Raw genomic sequence first — 23331 nt, forward strand, 5'->3', positions numbered from 1 at the left:
ATCATTTTTATATAATTCCACAATCTCTTGGTTTTATAAAAACAGGGTTTCTCAATTCTCCTGCTCGGAGCATGTTTAATGTTTAATCCCATGTCACTTTAGTGAAAGCTATGCCAAGTGTTCTCTGAAACATAATTTTATATAAGATCACTTTACTTGAATAATTTTTACATTATTACTTTTATTTTCTTTAAATAGAACCCATTTACTTGCCTGAAGACAAAAGGCTATTGATCATCTCCAAAAATGTAGGATTTACAAACTGATAATCCTCAAGAAGTAAAACTACTTGTTGTGCTTCAATACCTGCAAGATGTAGCACCTGCACAATAAGAAAATACATTTTGGTACCCATTAAATATTTTTGGCACAGGTAAAAACTTTCATTCTGTATGTAAACTAAGTTGTTTTTATTGATTGATATTTCAGTAATCAAAATTTAGCCATATAGTCTGGAAAGTAAATCCAGTTCATAAACAAATACTACTGGGAGGAAATTTAATTATTTTACATCTAGGACATTAAAAGCTAGAGGATAATTTTTAAATATACCTACATATGTCCTAAATGCCATCTTTTTGTTTCTCTTACCTATCCACATAACATCCCATAATCTGGGGTGCTGAGAGCTAAAAACATAATTTTGTAACAATCATGGAGAAAACAATCATCAAAATTAAAATAAAGACTATGTTGCATATCAGAGATTTAAAGGTCTTTAAAGGCTTTTAGAATAACTAACTGTGATTTAAAACCAAATAAAACAAAAGACAGTGAGTCACTCACATGTTTGAGATCATTTTTGAACTGCTTCAGTTCATATCCCCTGGAAATCTTTGGTGAAAACAGCACTGCTCCATGCATATGACTGACTAAAGAAGTGATGGTCCGACGACCTACACCACTGCATCCTGCTAACAGAAGTGAACCTCCAGGAAAACTCAGCACTCTGTCTATCCTAGACATATATTCCAGGACTTCTTGGAAAAGTAAAATATCTAAATTCTGGTTATCTCGTCCATAATGAATAAGACCCTTCAAAAGATCACAAAGCGTATTATATAATTAATATAAGTCCAAATTACATAATAAAATGTTAGTTATCTAGATTAAGAGATTATATTTTTGGTGCCCTCAAGAAAAGGGGTTAAGTAAATACATGTTGTCTCACACTCTTTTATCTATCCAGTAATCCAGTTTTATGGCATTTTCTAAGGAAAAATTTACATGATGTCAAACAAGTTCACAGGTCCACAACAGTCAGTTACTTTTGAACACCATTAATATAACTAGTAAAAAGCAGTGTAAGATAGCAGGTTAATTATAAAGACTTCAAAAGCTCTCAAATTTTTACCACTTGTTACACATCAAATCAGTGTGCACAGACTATAAAACAATCCCCAAACTCTCAAAACGTACTGCCTAAAGATATTTTGTGAACTCTTGTTCTTACGCACAGCTCAGCAATGAATCAAAAGCCCACAAAGAGGTAGTATGCCCTGCCAGGAGCTATGTGATAGAGTGAAGAAAGAGAGAAAGGACAGCTTTCACATACTTAACAACTTTCGCACATTCCCAAACTTTGCAATATGCATTCCAGGCAAACAAATAAATTTACTAGACCATGAAAGACTTTTCTTGATATAAAATCCATACTAACTTCCATTATAAATATTAATTTTTAAAGCAATCATATATAATACTGTTTCTTATTATTATAATTTATCTCTAAGACAAAACAAACAAACAAACAAAACACCATAGGACAGTGCTGCTAAAAGTTTCAGTGAACCAGCAGCATCAACATCATTTGGAAGCCTCTCAGAAATTGGGATTCTCTTCCGAATTTTTTCAGATTCAGATTAGCACCAATTGAATTCAGACTTCTCTGGATGGGATCCAGCCATCAATATTTTCTGGTTCTCAAAGTGATTCTAATGCTCACGAAAGTTTGAGACCACTGCTCTAGAATGAGCAGTTAATATTATATTAACTGTTAATATAATATTAGCAGTTATATTTCCCAATTAATATTAAACTTTTTTAATAGTTCCAACCTCAGATACCTTTTTCCAGCGTGTATCCTAGCAATTTTACACCAAACTGTGTAAGTAGGTACATGTGCACCTACTTAGATCTGCCACATTGGGCTAAATTCCAAAAGATACGAACCGGTTTTGCCTATTCTAAGATCTTTCACTTCATGCCCTCAAAAAACTTACGATAAATATTTTGAAAATGGCTTTAATCATAACCAAATCCCAATTCAAATTCATGATTCATATTATACCTTTTTAATAACATCCTTAAGATCTGCAGAATTTAGTTTTCCAAGTGGTTTTCCGTGTGGAGGCAAAGGTTGTCCTGGGGCTGACCTTATTCCTGAATTATGTCGAGCTCCCCATGTAACATAGAAATTATCTGTAGAAATGAAAGATATTTTTGTTTTATGTGTGTTAATCACAATGGGAGCATCAGTAGATATATTTCACACTAAACTGTTTTTAACTTAATTAGTCCAAATAAGAACATCCCCAGAAAGGCAAAGATCAATTACTTTGAATTGGCAAATAAATAAAACAATCTCAAAATTATTCTTGAAAAAGAACACAGATTTACTAACATCATCAAGAGCCCTAACTTCTAAAATAAAAGAAAAATTAACCAAATTTTAATTAGAAAATAAAAATCCCACAAACTTCCCTTAAATTTATCTATAGCAGTGTTCCTGTTACCATACAAGGAAAATCTGTTCACCATTCTATTGAAGATTTCATCTCCCAATTCCTCTGGGAGACTGTTCCATCAGTATCCTCCTTGTCATATGCTGCGCTCAGCAACAGCCCTACCTTCCCTAGACCCCAAGCTACCTCATGTTCTCCTTTCCTTCTCCATCATATTTCTCACATTATCTTCTACTTGCCAAAACCACTATACTAAACTCTTATTTGGGAACAACAATGTTACCCTAATTGAGAAATCCAAACCTTCTTTGTAGTCATTATCCCAATATGACTTGTGTGCATCTCCTTAATGGAGCTTTTTTCCTTGAATCTATATTACCGTGCTCATCAAGCCACAATCACTACTCCTTTTCAGTTTTCTACTTATCCCTTATATTTTTATTTTGACTGGGATCCAAATTCAGCCTGTTATGCTTTAATTCTAAATACTCCCCTGGAATTATTTAATCTTATTCTGTGGATTAGATTATCAACTATCTAAATATACACCAAAAACCGATTCACTATGTATCTCTAGTCAAGTCTCCCAGCTCTAGTCTAGTCCCATATTTCCAGTTGCTTAATGACATATAACTCATGCATTCATTCATTAAACACTTATCTATCACAGACCTGTATTTAAACATTGTACTTCCTGTTAGAGATAAGTAGTGAGTAAGACAAACATAATTTCTACCCTCACAGAACTGATAAACTTTATGTAGATTCCCAAAAGACACTCAAAAAGCTTGCAAACATTCAAACACATGCATAAAACTGAACTCATTATCTTCATGTCTCATCATTTCTCAGCTGGACTACTGCAGCATCCTCCTACCTCATATCCCTGCTACAAGCCTTTACCCCATCAAATATATCCTCACTGCTACTAGAGTAACAAACACGAAAACAAAATCTGATAGTACCACTGCACTCCAATATCACATATAGCTTCCCACTGCCTTAAAAAAAAAAAAAAACTTTTCCTAATCAACGCCCTTTGCAATTTGGCTTCAATTTGGCTCCACTGACTGCTTGAATCTCTTATCTCCCTCTGTACTCCAATATATACCCCAGTTTTCTCAAACCTTTGATTCTCTGCATATGCTTTTTCCTTTGTCTGGAATGTCCTTCCCCTCTTCTTCACTTAATTGTATCCTTTAAGATACAGTTTGATTTCCTGTAATTGCTCAAAAAAATTAAAGTCTTAGGTGTTAATCTAACAAAATACCTTATAGGACTTATGCTGCAAACTATACAACACTGATGAAAGAAAGCAAAGAGTATCTAAATAAGTGGACAAATATATTATGTTCATGGATTGGAAAAATCAACATAAGAGATCAATTCTTCCCAAACCAATATACAGAACTAATACAATTCCTACCACAATCTCAGCAACATTGTTTATATATACAAGATTATTCTAAAATTTATATGGAAAGGCAAAGGAACTGAAATAGCTAAAACAATTTTAAAGAAGAAGGAATCAGTCAATTGAATTTTAAGACTTATTATACAGCTACAGCAATCAAGACAGTGTGGTATTGGCAGGACATATACATCAATGGAACAGAATCAGGAACCCAGAAACAGATTCACACAACTAATTTTTGACTAATGTGCAAAAGCAGTTCAAGGCAGAAAGGTAGCCTATTCAACAAGTGGTGCTGGAACAAGTGGACAACCATAGGCAAAGAAATGAACCGTGACCTAAGTCTCACTCTTTACACAGAAATTCACTCAAAATGGACCACTGACTTAAAACATAAAACTATAAAATATTTAGGAAAAAAAAGTGGAGAAAATCTTCAAAATCTAGGACTAGACAGAGTTCTTAAACTTGACACCGAAAAAGCCTTAAAAAGAAAAATTAATAAATTGAGCTTCATAAAATTAAAACCTTTTTTATCTGTGAAAGACTCTATTAAGAAGATGAAAAGACAAGCTACAGAGTGGGAGAATATATTTGCTAACCACGTATGTGACAAAAGAATAGCATCTAAAATACATAAAGAACTCTAAAAACTCAATATTAAAAAAAAAATCCAATTAGAAAATGGGCAAAAGACACAAAGAGACATTTCACTGAAGAGGACATACAGAAGACAATTAATCATATGAAAAGATGTTCAACTTCATTAGCTGTCAGCAAGATGCAAAATAAAACCAATATGACATATCAATACACACTTATCAGAAAGGCTAAAATAAAAAAATACTGACAACACCCAATGCTGGCAAGGATGTGGAGCACTTGGATCACTCATATATTGCTGATGGAAATGTAAAATGAAATACAGCTACTCTAGAAAACAGTGTGGCAGGTTTTTTTTTTTTAACCTAAGCATACAAGTACCATTCAACCCTGCAACTGAATTCCTGAGCATTTATCTCAGAGAAACAAAAATCTCCACACAAAAACCTGTACATAAATGCCTATAGCAGCTTTCCACCTAATAGCCAAAAACTGAAAACAACTCAGATGCCCTTCCACAAGTAAATGGTGAAAGAAATGGTAGCATGTCTAAATATAATACCTACTCAGCAATAAAAAGGAATAAACTACTGAAACACTCAAGAACCTGCATCTATCTCCAGAGAATTATTCTGATTGAAAATAAGATTGTTAAAATGACAAAATTGAACACAGAAAAGACAGGTGGTTTCCAGGGGATGGAAGAGGAGTTGATCCATTTTAACTGTATCAATGTCAATATCCTGGTTGTGATATTATACTATTTTTGCCAGATGTTACCGTTGAAGGAAAACAAGTAAAAAGTACGTGTGCTCTCTCTGTTAGTTCTTACAACTGTACGTGAATCTACAATTATCTCAAAATAAAAAATTTATTTTAAAAAATTTCAAAGTAACTTCCTCAAAAAGGAATTAGTCTCTACTCTTCTACACCCCTAATATCCAGCATTTATCCCAAATATATTCAGAAAAGTTATATTAATTGTAAAACACTTCATGCTCTATTGTATTTACCAGTTTAACCATCTATTTGCATAAATCTTTGTGGTACCCAAACATATTAGCAATAGTTATCATTGTAAGCAAGGACTTTCACATCTGTATCTGCCATTAGATTACAAGTTTCTTGAGCACAAGAATGTATCTAGTTTATTTTTCAGTATCCAAAATTAAAAATTTAATTTTGGATACTTAAAATTTTTAAGCATCCAAAATTTTTCTCAATAATTTTTCTTAATAGATATTCTACTATGTGAAAATCATATTTGCCTGGAGCCAACATATATCAAGCCTGTATTTTTTAAAAAATACAACCCTTCATTAAAAAGTAAAATACTGAGAAAAAAATATTATTTATTGAGTCCTACACAGGAGACTCTAAAAGATACCAAATTCTAGAGAATTCAGATAAGACACTGATACTATCTAATGCCCAAAGGATATGTCACTTTCTTTGCAAGACGAGACACTATTAACTCAATTTTTAGACTGAGAAATATGGCAGCATTTGAGAACAAGAGCCTCTCCATGCTAAGCCATGAAAACTACACGCCACAATGACATAAAACCTCACTCAAAATCAAGCCGACTTTGAACTATTATCAGGCTTCTCTCAGCATTTCATCCTGTCTTAGGTTCTTTTGAACTTATTTCCTGATTCTAAAACTCAAGCAGCACCTAGAAAATTCCTTCTATCAATCTTAACATCCTTTTCACCTTCAAGACTCCCCTTGGCTTATGTCATTATGACCCTGGAACAAATATCAAGTCTAGAAAGATACAACATAATGTATTATATGAAATATTTTTGAAGGCTTGCTTTACACTCTAATAGAATAGAAATTCATTTTGTAGCTTGAAAGCAGTTTTATTAGGAAAGAGCTCCATATTATAGTCATCCTCTGTCAAAGGCCTTTTCAACATGTTGATTTTCATTTTATATGCATCACTCCCACAGCATTTCATAATGCAAATTGGTCATTAAGCAGTAATAGTTGCAAATGCAACATAGCTCCTTTGACTGGTGCTATGCTTTGTTTATCATAATAATGGGTGAAGCTCATAAGAGGGTACATAAGAAGTTCTGTGCTAATGACGTTATGAGTAGTGACAGGAATGAGTCACTTTCTCAAGCGAAAGTTCATTATAATCAAATATGGATTTTCACTATGATCTTTAAGTATCACACATATATGGCTATTTTTATTAGTAAAAGTCTTTCAGGAAATACAATTTTGAATTGCAAATGTTAAACACTACGGTCTGAACAACCCTTTCCAAGAAAACAATTATCGTCATCATATTTTGTTTGGAACATAATTATTGAAATCTAGCAAAGAAGACAGAGCATCCTCTTATGGTAAAAACATTAAAATTATCCAAAGTTTTGGGTTTTTTTGTTTTAATTGATTTTACTGAAGTATAGTTGATTTACAATGCTGTGTTAATTTCTACTCTACAGCAAAGTGATTCAGTAATACACATATAAATTATCCAAAGTTTTGAGTTGTTTAGATATATGAAATCATGCTATCAGTAAGAAAAAAAAATTGAAAGTTCTCATAACTTTTATATATTTACATAAACTCTGTAACTATATTACCTGCCATATTGTCTAGTACATCTGAGCCCCAGTCTCCTTGAAACACTGATGTTAAAATACTGTCAAATAAATGAAGTTCCTTTGCACCAACAATTTTGTCACGAAATAAGCGCCGCGCTTCATATGCTACAATTTCTAATACATAATCTAGAGGATGGTTTGAGGATCCTAAAAAAGGCAAAATTTTCTTTAATTATAATAAAATTCAAATGATTTTAAAATGGTCTGTTTCAACATAATATTAGAAAGAAATCGAGAATGAGAATCTACATACCATAATTTTGGCATCAGATAAATAGAAAAAAGGGAAAAAGAGTTAGAATTCATTTTGTTAATGAGTTGGTAAACTTTTTTGATTCTTTAAAGGATACGTTAAACACTATTATCTCTAGTTGTTCAATAAAAATATCAATCCCCAAGAGCATATTAAACATGCTTTGGCTACAAAGGATAACGATTACATTTTTTTCCCAAATCAAGTTTTAATAGTGACAATCATAGTTTAGGAGAGGAAGCATAATAAAATATCATAATTTTAATATGTTTAAATTTAATGTTAATATTTAAATTTAATATAAACATTTTAGTTTTTAAAATACTATAATTACAATACTCATTTACCTATTACAAATATAATATACAGCATAAACACACACACACACACACACACACACACACACACAATATGACATTCTAAAGAAAGATGAGTGATTTGAAATCATTAAAGGAAAGCTTACCTCCTTCTAAATCATATCTGAATAAGCCAAGAACCCACTGGGTAAGGATGCAAGGAGTAAAGAAATAGTGGCTATAATCATCAACTGTAAATTTGGCCCGCACCTGAAAAAAATATAGTAAATGATCTGTCTACTCTCTTAAATATATAATCATGCTATAAATTTTTCAGTCACCTTAAAGTCATAGGAATGTCGATTTCTACCAGTGGCTGGAACTGTATTTCAATATTACTGATTTCCTCAGTTATCTTGTATTCTATATTTTATGCATTTAAAAACATTATCTAAGAGAGGTTGTTCATAAACTTCAACAAACTGCCAAAGGTTGTCCATGGTAAAAAATAAAAGGTTAAAAAGCCCTGCTAAAGAAAGGAATTCAAGGAAAGCTAACCTAAATTTTATAAAATGGTAGTTATAATTCCAAGGTGCTCATGGGTGCAAGACAGACCCATTTCATAATGGTGGGACCCACAGAGCTATCTTATGTTCAAGAAATCACTGAACATTTAACAAATCAAAGTGCCACAACTCAACATATAACCAACGAGAGAAGAGCCTCTCCCTTCCTCTCTACGGATGGAGCCACTGCTCTTATTCTGGCCTTGACTGCCTAACATTTGAATTAATTTAGAAAAACATAGCTTTATCTTTCCCCACTTCTACTCCAATACTATAAAAAGCATCCTCCACAAACACTTCCATAATTTTCACATGCTATTCCCTTTACCCAAGAAGATCCTCTTTCACCTCCAGCCACTTTGTGAATTTCTCTTTATTTTTCAAAACTTAGATCACATTTCATCTCCTCTTAAAATTTACAATAGCCAGGACATGGAAGCAACCTAAGTGTCCATCGACAGATGAACGGATAAAGAAGATGTGGCACAAATATACAATGGAATATTACTCAGCCATAAAAAGAAACGAAATTGAGTTATATGTAGTGAGGTAGATGGACCTAGAGTCTGTCATACAGAGTGAAGTAAGTCAGAAAGAGGAAAACAAATACCGTATGCTAACACATATATATGGAATCTAAAAAAAAAAAAATGGTTCTTAAGAACCTAGGGGCAGGACAGGAATAAAGATGCAGACGTAGAGAATGGACTTGAGGACATGGGGAGAGGGAAGGGTAAGCTGGGACAAAGTGAGACAGTGGCATGGACATATATACACTGCCAAATGTAAAATAGATAGCTAGTGGGAAGCAGCCACATAACACAAGGAGATCAGCTCGGTGCTCTGTGACCACCTAAAGGGGTGGGATAGGGAGGGTGGGAGGGAGACGCAGGAGAGAGGAGATATGGGGATATATGTATATGTATAGCTGAGTCACTTTGTTATAAAGCAGAAACTAACACACCATTGTAAAGCAATTATACTCCAATAAAGATGTTAAAAAACAAAAAAATCTACCACACACAACAAAGCTATTCACTCTCTCTTCCACGCTATCTCTGTAACTGGTGCATATTGTTATTGATAGACTTATTACACTGTATTAATAGTTTATTTATATGATCAGGTCCCTCATTAGACTGTGGATTTCCAGGGAATAGCGACTCAGTCATCTTTGTATCCCTAGGACTAGCACTGGAAAGAGAAGGTACTCAATAAATATCTTCTGCATCCTTAATGCCTATTTTCAAGTATCACCCCACTCTATCAGAGTATTTTAGACATTTCCTCATAGATAAAAGGAAAGAAATAAACATCAAAACTACTCTCAGGTTTGAAGCCTGAAAGACAGAAACTGGTAGAAGTCAGGAGAAAGATCTAGTTTTGGAAAGAAGATGAACCCCACTGTAAATAAGCTAAATTTGAAATCAAAGCAGAATGACCATCTACCCACCGATTTATTCATTCAATATTTATTGGGTGTTTATTAGAAACTATGCCAGAAGATACAAAAATGACTAACACACACACAAGCATCTATCCTCACAGAGTCACTCTCCAGTAGAAAAGTATAATAAATGACAGGAAAAGAAAGCCTGAGCATCAACACAAATCAGGATCAAAGGTAGCCCTTTGGGAGTAATACCAATAGACATGAAAACTACAATGTAAGTGAATATATACCTGTTCATACACTTGTACCATAGATCCTGCTAAGAGATAAATTTTTGATGAAGAACCCCAAATAGTATGATTCTTCAGATTTTTATGTAGAACTGGTTCCAAATATGCTCCATAAATTGTCTGTAATTGCTCTCTTTCTGGGTAACTAAAAAAAAGCATATAAGAAAGAAGTTGAAATAAATCAACATTCTAAACTATCATTTTTTTTAAGATTTTTTTAGATGTGGACCATTTTTGAAGTCTTTATTGAACTTGTTACAATATTGCTTCTGTTTTATGTTTTGGTTTTTTGGCCACAAAGCATGTGGGATCTTAGCTCCCTGACCAGGGATCGAACCTGCACCCCCTGCATTGGAAGGTGAAGTCTTAGCCACTGGACCATCAGGGAAGTCCCCTAAATTATTATTTTAATGTTAAGTTATAGCAATGGTTTTCAAACTGTGTGGTTTTCAAATTGTAAGGCCTAAATACCTCTAAGGTTTACTCAAGGGCTAAGGCCAGGCTCACAGTTCCTATTGTTACTTCAACTAAACCAGATCCCTGATTATCTGTTTTCAAATACTAAGGATTCTAATAGAGGATTCCAATGAAATTACTTAAAAACATAATTGTTTAAAAGACCACTGATCTTTAGAAAGGGTCAAAGGAAAATTCTGCTTAAGAAAAAGCATTTTGAATTAAGTATAGTCTGTACAAACAGCAGTAATCCACCTTAGAACTACAGAAGTAGAAAACAACAAATAAAATCAACCTGTTTCTCCCAAACCAAAATCTATTTCAGTACAGCTTAATTGGTTGCTGTAACATTTCTAAAAGAAGAATGTTAATAGACGGGGGCAGTTTAGCATGAAAGCACAAAAACAAGATTTTGTAAGGCAAAATATAACAGAGGACACAGTGTCATAAAATTCGAGTCCATGTAACAATTATGGACCATGGAGATGGATGGGTATGTTACGATTAATATTATCAGCCACTAAATGACCTAACTTTACTTTGTTAAAATTTAAATTCTCTTTTTAGTTATCTTCATAAAATTTGATTGTATTTTTGTTTTAAATAACCCATAAAACATTTAAATCTAAAACCCACCATTCAGATTCCTGAGATTGACATTTAGAGACAATACAAAGCAGTTCTGTTTTATTTCTAATGTATAACAAGCATTGATTAAAGCCTTCATCACCCTAAATTACTGCCTACAGTTTAGGAAGGATAGGAAAAAAATAACATCAGAGCTTAAGTTTGACTATTTTTATATTCTACATTTTGAAGTAATATCATTAATATATACCTTTCATAAAATGCAATGTATGTCTCCCCAAGTCAAAAAAATCTTTTAATACAATGATACATACTCTACAGCACAAAGACGAACAATAGAAGTAAATCTGGTAGTAAGCTTATGTCTTCCCAGTCTTCCTCCAGCTGACACAGAAGCCACAACTTGAATATTTTCTAAACCAACCCATTCCAAATTTTCATCATAAAATCCTTGATATGTCAATACCTATTTGAAAATAAATATATTTAAGTGTTTTATGCTTAAGATTTTCTAATCATGGTATATTTTGCATAAAATTCAATTGTTTCCAAATGCAATCATCATCAGATTATGGTTACTGGGAAATGGGGGGGATAAATTGGGAGATTGGGATCAATATATACACACTACTATGTATAAAATAGGTAACTAATAAGGACCTACTGTATAGCACAGGGAACTCTACTCAATACTCTGTAATGACCTATATGGGAAAATAATCTAAAAAAGAGTGGATATATGTATAGGTATAACTGTCACTTTGCTGCACAGCAGAACCTAACACAACATTGTAAATCAACCATACTCCAATAAAAATTTTTTTTTAATTTTAAAAAGACTCTGTGTTCAGTTAATATTAGCTGAATTATCCTCATTTTTAAAATGCTTTTCAAATAAATATTAAAATCCAGGTGATAGTATAAATCCACCAGCAATTATCAAAAAAAAGTGAAAGAAATCAGGAAAAATATAAGAATATTTTTTTCTATAAATATTTTATTATATTCTGCAGTTATATAGAAAAGCAAAATGTGAACCAATATGAGTATATTAAGCTCTAATTTAGAATTTAGAGTTTCTAATGTGATGTAAATCACATAAAGAAAAAAAATCTTCCACAGTGACTGAAGCATGACTGAGGAAGTCTAACTGCTCTCAGAAGAATGCATACCTAAAAGAATGAAGCAAAAACTTCCCCAGCTCCAGCACCATCCCCAGCTTCTGCTTTCCTCCTTTTTTTAGGAATAAAGGGTAGGTAAATGGTGTAGGATAAAGGTTGTTTTTACTCTTTCTGTCATGTATCATCTCGATGTAATACTAATTTTTAGATGGAGGAAGATCAAAGAAAGTAGCCCTGGAACAAGTGTGAGATGCTTCAAGAGTTTAATTTCCATGACACATGCTAGATAAAACTAGCCCTAAAGAGGAAAGCAGATTTTCTATCTATAAGAAAAGTTAATGAAATTAAATTGTTTCCAATTATATCAAAACACTTCAAGTGATAAGACCCACCTGCTGCAGGAAAGCTACCAAAGTACTGGTCCCCCATTTATCAAGCTTGGGTAGGTTGATATCTTTTAAGTACAGAACAAGTCTCTCACAGTCTTTTGGTCTATACACTCGACCAGTATTAGTACTGATTACCATGCAAGTCTGGCTCAGTTTCTGCAGGAGATGCCGAGAAGTAGTTTGTGCACTACAGTGAACTGTAGCAATTTGAGTGGACCGGAGTTGGGAAAAGGCATACCTGAGCAGCATCCTGAGAAAGATATAAAACATTTGACTTCGTAAATGCAACCAATAAAATACTTTTTATATTCAATACAAAATTTCTATTTTTAAATATTTCAGTTTCTAAATTACGTATGATGTTTAAGGGAAAAGTGGTAAAAATAGATATGGTTTCCATGACTATCCATAGCTATGAAGGTAAGCTTTCTAATTTTTACACTGGAAAAAAAGTTTAAAAAAATTACTATGACTTTACAGAATTGTTTAATTATTACTAGAAATGTGAAAATAATAATCTATATTTCCTTTATTTCCAAAAAACTACACTCAGGAGGCACTAGAAATAGGTTGAATTCCACTGAATTAAAAGCTATTTTTAAATAGCTAACTTCAAGATTCATTTTTTATAACTACAGCATACAGTAGTTTGCAAGCACATCAGGTTTTCATTTTTTATGATTGTACGCACAGATTCTTTTTAAGAGTATCTTCTTCTAATTCCATTGGAAAACACACAACGTGGCAGAAAAAAAGACATATTTTTCTCTATAGTCATATTATTTTTACAAGTAGTGACAATAAAGAGTCCTTCATGAAAATGTAAATGCTACTTTAACCAAAAAAAAGGTAACAAAAGCTGTTAAATCATTTTAAAACAGGAGAGAAGCATAAATCCACAATATGCACCTCGTTTAACATTTTTCTACTCTTACCCTTTGCCACATCCTTCTGGTCCAACAAGAATAAATGGCTGTTTAGTGTCAGAACTTAACCAAGGTTTGAAATAATCTAGACCTCGTTGCATGTCAGGAGTCTGAATGACTGGAAGAGTTTGGCTATTACTGAAATCATCAGCAGTCAAGTTTTCTGGCTTCTTCAGCACATAAGATGCTAATCGTCCTCTACTCGAGTCATAGTAGGTGTCCATTGGTTTGTGAGGGTCTGGAGGAGATTCTCGTGCCCAATTAAAAACCTTAAGAGGAAAAAGTTGTGATAGATTTTCATATACAGTGCTCCAAACAGAGTATGTGAAATTTTAATTCTTTAAAGTAAATGCTCCAAAGAGAATCATCTTACTTTAAAAAAAAAAAGTTCACAAGCACTAAACTTACCTAATATCCTTAATAATTATAGTAACATTTTATCTGAAATATTACTCTCTGAATGATCATTTAAGCAAATAAAAGTCATCTAGTTCACACATATGTTGTATAAATATATTCAACTTTTAATTGAATTCTTATGAACACTAAATTACAAATTGTACAATGTAGCACTCCTAGACCCTTCATTTCCAGTACATTTTGGTACTGCACATTCCACTGTCACCACCCCTGCTCTCAACTTGTTCTTCTTTCTTACACGAAAAACTGTTATCTGCACAGAAACACAGCAGAGAGTTAGCCTCTAATGCCACTCTTCAACAGCTTTATTCTAAACTTTGGCAATAAAATGTCTGCTTAAAAGCAGCATATAATATGACATTCAGTGGTAGCAATGAGAAGCATCTGGTAACAGAGGCAACAGAACAGCCATGGAAAGAAAAACAGAACAGAGAAAGCAATAAATGGTGATATCAATGAAACAAAGTGATAAAAATGCAGAAACATAATGTTGGAGCCAACCCAAAGGAATATGTGTTCAATTATTTCAACAGAGGCCAACAGGAAGAAATTCCTTAATATGTAGAATTTAGTTTTATAAATAACGTGGCTGAAATATACCTTTGCATTTAATAAAGAAAAGATTTAGAGGGGGTCTGGGCAAGATGGCGGAAGAGTAAGACGCGGAGATCACCTTCCTTCCCACAGATACAGTAGAAATACATCTACACGTGGAACTGCTCCTACAGGACACCCACTGAACGCTGGCAGAAGACGTCAGACCTCCCAAAAGGCAAGAAACTCCCCACGTACTTGGGTAGGGCAAAAGAAAAAAGAAATAACAGAGACAAAAGAATAGGGACGGGACCTGCACCAGTGGGAGGGAGCTGTGAAGGAGGAAAGGTTTCCACACACTAGGAAGCCCCTTCGCGGGCGGAGACTGCGGGTGGCAGAGGGGGGAAGCTTCAGAGCCACGGAGGAGAGCGCAGCCACAGGGGTGCGGAGGGCAAAGCGGAGAGATTCCTGCATGGAGGATCGGTGCCAAGTAGCACTCACCAACCCGAGAGGCTTGTCTGCTCACCCGCCGGGGCGGGAGGGGCTGGGAGCTGAGGCTCGGGCTTCGGTCAGATCCCAGGGAGAGGACTGGGGTTGGCGGCATGAACACAGCCTGAAGGGGTTAGCGCACCACAGCTAGCCGGGAGGGAGCCCGGGAAAAAGTCTGCAGCTGCCGAAGAGGCAAGAGACTTTTTCTTGCCTCTTTGTTTCGCGGCGCGCAAGGAGAGGGGATTCAGAGCGCCGCCTAAACGAACTCCAGAGACGGGTGTGAGCCGCGGCTATCAGCGCGGACCCCAGAGACGGGCGCGAGCCGCGGTTATCAGCGCGGACCCCAGAGACGGGCATGAGACGCTAAGGCTGCTGCTGCCGCCACCAAGAAGCCTGTGTGCGAGCACAGGTCACTCTCCACACCGCCCCTCCCGGGAGCCGGTGCAGCCCGCCACGGCCAGGCTCCCGTTATCCGGGGACAACTTCCCGGGGAGAACGCACGGCGCGCCTCAGGCTGCTGCAACGTCACGCCGGCCTCTGCCGCCGCAGGCTCGCCCCGCATCCGTACCCCTCCCTCCCCCCCGCCTGGGTGAGCCAGAGCCCCCTAGTCAGCTGCTCCTTTAACCCCGTCCTGTCTGGGTGGGGAACAGACGCCCTCAGGCGACCTACATGCAGAGGCGGGTCCAAATCCAAAGTTGAACCCCGGGAGCTGTGCGAATAAAGAAGAGAAAGGGAAATCTCTCCCAGCAGCCTCAGAAGCAGCGGATTAAAGCTCCACAAACAACTTGATGTGCCTGCATCTGTTGAATACCTGAATAGACAACGAATCATCCCAAATTCAGGAGGTGGACTTTGGGAGCAGGATATATTAATTTTTCCCCTTTTCCTTTTTTTGTCAGTGTATATGTGTATGCTTCTGGGTGAGATTTTGTCTGTATAGCTTTGCTTTCACCATTATTCCTAGGGTTAGGTCCGTCCGTTTTTTTTTTCTTTTACTTAAAAAAAATTTTTTCCCTAATAAATGTTTTCTTAATAATTTTTTCCTTATTTTCTATTCTTAAAAATTAAAAAAAAAATTTTAATAAGTTTTTTCATATTTTTTATTTTAAAAAATTAAAAATTTTTTTAGTAAATTTTTTCTTAATAATTTTTTTCTTATTTTTTATTATAAAAAATTAATAAATCTATTTTTAAAAATTAAAAAAAAATTTTTCTTAATAAATTTATTCTTAATAATTTTTTTCTTATTTTTTATTATAATAACTTTATTTTATTTGACTTTATCCTCTTTCTTTCTTTCTTTCTATTTTTTCTCCCTTCAATCCTGAGCCGTGTGGATGAAAGGCTCTTGGTGCTCCAGCCAGGCATCAGGGCTGTGCCTCTGAGGTGGGAGAGCCAACTTCAGGACACTGGTCCACAAGAGACCTCCCAGCTCCACAAAATACCAAACGGCGAAAATCTCTCAGAGATCTCCATCTCAACATCAAGACCCAGCTTCACTCAACGACCAGCAAGCTACAGTGCTGGACACCCTATGCCAAACAACTAGCAAGACAGGAACACAGCCCCATCCATTAGCAGAGAGGCTGCCTAAAATCATAATAAGGCCACAGACACCCCAAAACACACCACCAGACGTGGACCTGCCCACCAGAAAGACAAGATCCAACCTCATCCACCAGAACACAGGCACTAGTCCCCTCCACCAGGAAGCCTGCACAACCCACTGAACCAACCTTAGCCACTGGGGACAGATACCAAAAACAATGGGAACTATGAACCTGCAGCCTGTGAAAAGGAGACCCCAAACACAGTAAGATAAGCAAAATGAGAAGACGAAAAAACACACAGCAGGTGAAGGAGCAGGGTCAAAACACACCAGACCTAACAAATGAAGAGGAAATAGGTAGTCTACCTGAAAAAGAATTCAGAATAATGATAGTAAAGATGATCCAAAATCTTGGAAATAGAATAGACAAAATGCAAGAAACATTTAACAAGGACGTAGAAGAACTAAAGAGGAACCAAGCAACGATGAAAAACACAATAAATGAAATTAAAAATACTCTAGACGGGATCAATAGCAGAATAACTGAGGCAGAAGAACGGATAAGTGACCTGGAAGATAAAATGGTGGAAATAACTACTGCAGAGCAGAATAAAGAAAAAAGAATGAAAAGAACTGAGGACAGTCTCAGAGACCTCTGGGACAACATTAAATGCACCAACATTCGAATTATAGGGGTCCCAGAAGAAGAAGAGAAAAAGAAGGGGACTGAGAAAATATTTGAAGAGATTATAGTTGAAAACTTCCCTAATATGGGAAAGGAAATAGTTAATCAAGTCCTGGAAGCACAGAGAGTCCCATACAGGATAAATCCAAGGAGAAACACACCAAGACACATATTAATCAAACTCTCAAAAATTAAATATAAAGAAAACATATTAAAAGCAGCAAGGGAAAAACAACAAATAACACACAAGGGAATCCCCATAAGGTTAACAGCTGATCTTTCAGCAGAAACTCTGCAAGCCAGAAGGGAGTGGCAGGATACACTTAAAGTGATGAAGGAGAAAAACCTACAACCAAGGTTACTCTACCCAGCAAGGATCTCATTCAGATTTGATGGAGAAATTAAAACCTTTACAGACAAGCAAAAGCTGAGAGAGTTCAGCACCACCAAACCAGCTTTACAACAAATGCTAAAGGAACTTCTCTAGGCAAGAAACACAAGAGAAGGAAAACACCTACAATAACAAACCCAAAATATTTAAGAAAATGGGAATAGGAACATACATATCGATAATTACCTTAAATGTAAATGGACTAAATGCTCCCACAAAAAGACACAGACTGGCTGAATGGATACAAAAACAAGACCCATATATATGCTGTCTACAAGAGACCCACTTCAGACCTAGAGACACATACAGACTGAAAGTGAGGGGATGGAAAAAGATATTCCATGCAAATGGAAATCAAAAGAAAGCTGGAGTAGCAATTCTCATATCAGACAAAATAGATTTTAAAATAAAGACTATTACAAGAGACAAAGAAGGACACTATATAATGATCAAGGGATCGATCCAAGAGGAAGGTATAATAATTGTAAATATTTATGCACCCAACATAGGAGCACCTCAATACATAAGGCAAATACTAACAGCCATAAAAGGGGAAATCGACAGTAACACAATCATTGTAGGGGACTTTAACACCCCACTTTCACCAATGGACAGATCATCCAAAATGAAAATAAATAAGGAAACACAAGCTTTAAATGATACATTAAACAAGATGGACTTAATTGATATTTATAGGACATTCCACCCAAAAACAACAGAATACACATTTTTCTCAAGTGCTCATGGAACATTCTCCAGGATAGATCATATCTTGGGTCACAAAACAAGCCTTGGTAAATTTAAGAAAATTGAAATCGTATCAAGTATCTTTTCCGACCACAACGCTATGAGACTAGATATCAATTACAGGAAAAGATATGTAAAAAATACAAACACATGGAGGCTACACAATACACTACTTAATAACGAAGTGATCACTGAAGAAATCAAAGGGGAAATCAAAAAATACCTAGAAACAAATGACAATGGAGACACAACGACCCAAAACCTATGGGATGCAGCAAAAGCAGTTCTAAGAGGGAAGTTTATAGCAATACAAGCCTACCTCAAGAAACAGGAAACATCTCGAATAAACAACCTAACCTTGCACCTAAAGCAATTAGAGAAAGAAGAGCAAAAAAACCCCAAAGCTAGCAGAAGGAAAGAAATCATAAAGATCAGGTCAGAAATAAATGAAAAAGAAATGAAGGAAACAATAGCAAAAATCAATGAAACTAAAAGCTGGTTCTTTGAGAAGATAAACAAAATTGATAAACCATTAGCCAGACTCATCAAGAGAAAAAGGGAGAAGACTCAAATCAATAGAATTAGAAATGAAAAAGGAGAAGTAACCACTGACACTGCAGAAATACAAACGATCATGAGAGATTACTACAAGCAACTCTATGCCAATAAAATGGACAACCTGGAAGAAATGGACAGATTCTTAGAAATGCACAACCTGCCAAGACTGAACCAGGAAGAAATAGAAAATATGAACAGACCAATCACAAGCACTGAAATTGAAACTGTGATTAAAAACCTTCCAACAAACAAAAGCCCAGGACCAGATGGCTTCACAGGTGAATTCTATCAACCATTTAGAGAAGAGCTAACACCTATCCTTCTCAAACTCTTCCAAAATATTGCAGAGGGAGGAACACTCCCCAACTCATTCTACAAGGCCACCATCACCCTGATACCAAAACCAGACAAAGATGTCACAAAGAAAGAAAACTACAGGCCAATATCACTGATGAACATAGATGCAAAAATCCTCAACAAAATACTAGCAAACCGAATCCAACAGCACATTAAAAGGATTATACAACATGATCAAGTGGGGTTTATTCCAGGAATGCAAGGATTCTTCAATATACGCAAATCAATCAACGTGATACATTATATTAACAAATTGAAGGAGAAAAACCATATGATCATCTCAATAGATGCAGAGAAAGCTTTCGACAAAATTCAACACCGATTTATGATAAAAGCCCTGCAGAAAGTAGGCATAGAGGGAACTTTCCTCAACATAATAAAGGCCATATATGACAAACCCACAGCCAACATTATCCTGAATGGTGAAAAACTGAAACCATTTCCACTAAGATCAGGAACAAGACAAGGTTGCCCACTCTCACCACTATTATTCAACATAGTTTTGGAAGTGTTAGCCACAGCAATCAGAGAAGAAAAAGAAATAAAAGGAATCCAAATCGGAAAAGAAGAAGTAAAGCTGTCACTCTTTGCAGATGACATGATACTATACATAGAGAATCCTAAAGATGCTACCAGAAAACTACTAGAGCTAATCAATGAATTTGGTAAAGTAGCAGGATACAAAATTAATGCACAGAAATCTCTTGCATTCCTATATACTAATGATGAAAAATCTGAAAGTGAAATTAAGAAAACACTCCCGTTTACCATTGCAACAAAAAGAATAAAATATCTAGGAATAAACCTAAGGAGACAAAAGACCTGTATGCAGAAAATTATAGGACACTGATGAAAGAAATTAAAGATGATACAAATAGATGGAGAGATGTACCATGTTCTTGGATTGGAAGAATCAACATTGTGATAATGACTCTACTACCCAAAGCAATCTACAGATTCAATGCAATCCCTATCAAACTACCACTGGCATTTTTCACAGAACTAGAACAAAAAATTTCACAATTTGTATGGAAACACAAAAGACCCCGAATAGCCAAAACAATCTTGAGAACGAAAAATGGAGCTGGAGGAATCAGGTTCCCTGACTTCAGACTATATTACAAAGCTACAGTAATCAAGACAGTTTGGTACTGGCACAAAAACAGAAATATAGATCAATGGAACAGGATAGAAAGCCCAGAGATAAATTCACACACATATGGTCACCTTATCTTTGATAAAGGAGGCAAGCATATACAGTGGACAAAAGACAGCCTCTTCAATAAGTGGTGCTGGGAATATTGGACAGGTACATGTAAAAGTATGAAATTAGAACACTCCCTGACACCATACACAAAAATAAACTCAAAACGGATTAAAGACCTAAGTGTAAGGCCAGACACTATCAAGCTCTTAGAGGAAAACATAGGCAGAACACTGTATGACATAAATCACAGCAAGATCCTTTTTGACCCAGCTCCTAGAGAAATGGAAATAAAAACACAAATAAACAAATGGGACCTAATGAAACTTAAAAGCTTTTGCACAGCAAAGGAAACCATAAACAAGACCAAAAGACAACCCTCAGAATGGGAGAAAATATTTGCAAATGAAGCAACGGACAAAGGATTAATCTCCAAGATTTACAAGCAGCTCATGCAGCTCAATAACAAAAAAACAAACAACCCAATCCAAAAATGGGCAGAAGACCTAAATAGACATTTCTCCAAAGAAGATATACAGATTGCCAACAGACACATGAAAGAATGCTCAACATCATTAATCATTAGAGAAATGCAAATCAAAACTACAATGAGGTATCATCTCACACCGGTCAGAATGGCCATCATCAAAAAATCTAGAAACAATAAATGCTGGAGAGGGTGTGGAGAAAAGGGAACCCTCTTGCACTGTTGGTGGGAATGTAAATTGATACAGCCACTATGGAGAACAGTATGGAGGTTCCTTAAAAAACTACAAATAGAACTACCATATGACCCAGCAATCCCACTACTGGGCATATACCCTGAGAAAACCATAATTCAAAAAGAGTCATGTACCAAAATGTTCATTGCAGCTCTATTTACAATAGCCAGGACATGGAAGCAACCTAAGTGTCCATCATCGGATGAATGGATAAAGAAGATGTGGCACATATATACAATGGAATATTACTCAGCCATAAAAAGAAATGAAATGGAGGTATTTGTAATGAGGTGGATGGAGTTAGAGTCTGTCATACAGAGTGAAGTAAGTCAGAAAGAGAAAAACAAATACAGTATGGTAACACATATATATGGAAACTAAGGAAAAAAAAAAAAGGTCATGAAGAACCTAGTGGCAAGATGGGAATAAAGACACAGACCTACTAGAGAATGGACTTGAGGATATGGGGAGGGGGAGGGGTGAGATGTGACAAAGTGAGAGAGTGTCATGGACATATATACACTACCAAATGTAAAATAGATAGCTAGTGGGAAGCAGCCGCATAGCACAGGGAGATCAGCTCGGTGCTTTGTGACCACCTAGAGGGGTGGGATAGGGAGGGTGGGAGGGAGGGAGATGCAAGAGGGAAGAGATATGGGAACATATGTATATGTATAACTGATTCACTTTGTTATAAAGCAGAAACTAACACACCATTGTAAAGCAATTATACTTCAATAAAGATGTTTAAAAAAAAAGATTTATAATGATTACTCCATCCAAGCATTCATAACTGCTAAAACTCTTCTGGTTAAAAAAAATGATTAAAAATATGTTATTTTAAGATTAAAAATGAATAAAATAATTATATTTATTTACATAGCTAAGTATCAAAAATATCTAACAAAAAAGGTATAGTCCAAACTTTAGCCTATTAAATATTATTTTATAAAATTTTAATAACATCATAAAATATCACAAACTAGTTCAAAGGAGAAAATAATTATATATGTACCTATGTACTTATACAGACCGTCCCCAACTTACAATGGCTCGACTTAAAGATTTTTCAGGTTTACAATAGGGCGAGAGTGATACGCATTCAGTAAAAAACCATACTTTGAATTTTGATCTTTTCCCAGGCTAGCGATAATGTGGTAAGATACCTTCCTGTGATGCTGGGCAGTGGCAGTGAGTGGCAGCAAACTGCAGCTCGGGCAGTCAGCCACAAAATCACCAGGGTAAACAACTGATATGCTTACAAGCATACTGTTTTTAACTTTCTGTATAACAGTCAAGAAATTACATTCTATTCGACATTTTATTATAAAATATAGGCTTTGTGTTAGATGATTTTGCCCAACTGTAGTCTAATGTACATGTTCTGAGCACTTTAAGACAGGCTAGACTAAGTTATGATATTTGATAGGTTAGGTGTAGTAAATGCATTTTTGACTTAGGATATTTTCAACTTATGATGGGTTTATCTGGATGTAACCCCATCATAATTCGAGGAAGATCTGTATATAAATGCATTATTATTGTATTAAATGCATAATTTCAAAATTTTAAAGTTCTATACCAAGGATCAATGAAAATTAATAAAAAATGTTGACTAAACATAGGCTTTAAATGTGTATTACCTCTTTGGTGAATTCCAGACGTGACTTCATGTTCAGATTTCCACCCAGCCCCCTTATGAGATTAATAATAAATTGATCATGATCTCTGCATCCATGTAGATGTGATAAACCATTCATCACAGTCCCAACCAAACTTGTTTCTACCACATAGTCATTCTGTTGATTAAAATCCATGTTACAGACAAAAGGTAAATATTAACCAGTAAATTAGAACCATACACAGATTGATGTTTACTTATCTTTTCAAGGATCATCTTTAAATTAATCCCCCTACTCAAGTTATAGAAAGTTTAGATTTCAATTTATATATATAAACTTTGAAAATAAAAAGTAATCATAAAAACACAATTGTGTATTTCTAGCTGAAAGTGCTGGAGTCCTCAAATAGATACACAGTTTGTTTACCTCCTAAACCTGAAGAATATTTTTAA

The 23331-nt window shown here is 35.3% G+C and overlaps 1 protein-coding gene across 1 annotated transcript in view; it reads right to left on the minus strand.

Annotated features, from left to right (window-relative positions):
- The window catches only part of DYNC2H1 (dynein cytoplasmic 2 heavy chain 1), a 367421-nt gene that overhangs the window by 262678 nt on the left and 81412 nt on the right, over positions 1-23331 (minus strand). Inside the window, exons 41-50 of the mRNA XM_061204011.1 lie at positions 22901-23056; positions 13611-13870; positions 12679-12925; positions 11480-11631; positions 10122-10266; positions 8040-8142; positions 7303-7470; positions 2291-2421; positions 787-1035; positions 214-322 (exon numbers count right to left, since the gene is read on the minus strand). Coding sequence (XP_061059994.1) covers positions 214-322; positions 787-1035; positions 2291-2421; positions 7303-7470; positions 8040-8142; positions 10122-10266; positions 11480-11631; positions 12679-12925; positions 13611-13870; positions 22901-23056 — 1720 coding nt within the window. The remainder of the gene's footprint in view (positions 1-213; positions 323-786; positions 1036-2290; positions 2422-7302; positions 7471-8039; positions 8143-10121; positions 10267-11479; positions 11632-12678; positions 12926-13610; positions 13871-22900; positions 23057-23331) is intronic.

This window comes from Eubalaena glacialis, chromosome 10, assembly GCF_028564815.1.
Source record: "Eubalaena glacialis isolate mEubGla1 chromosome 10, mEubGla1.1.hap2.+ XY, whole genome shotgun sequence".
NCBI lineage: Eukaryota > Metazoa > Chordata > Mammalia > Artiodactyla > Balaenidae > Eubalaena > Eubalaena glacialis.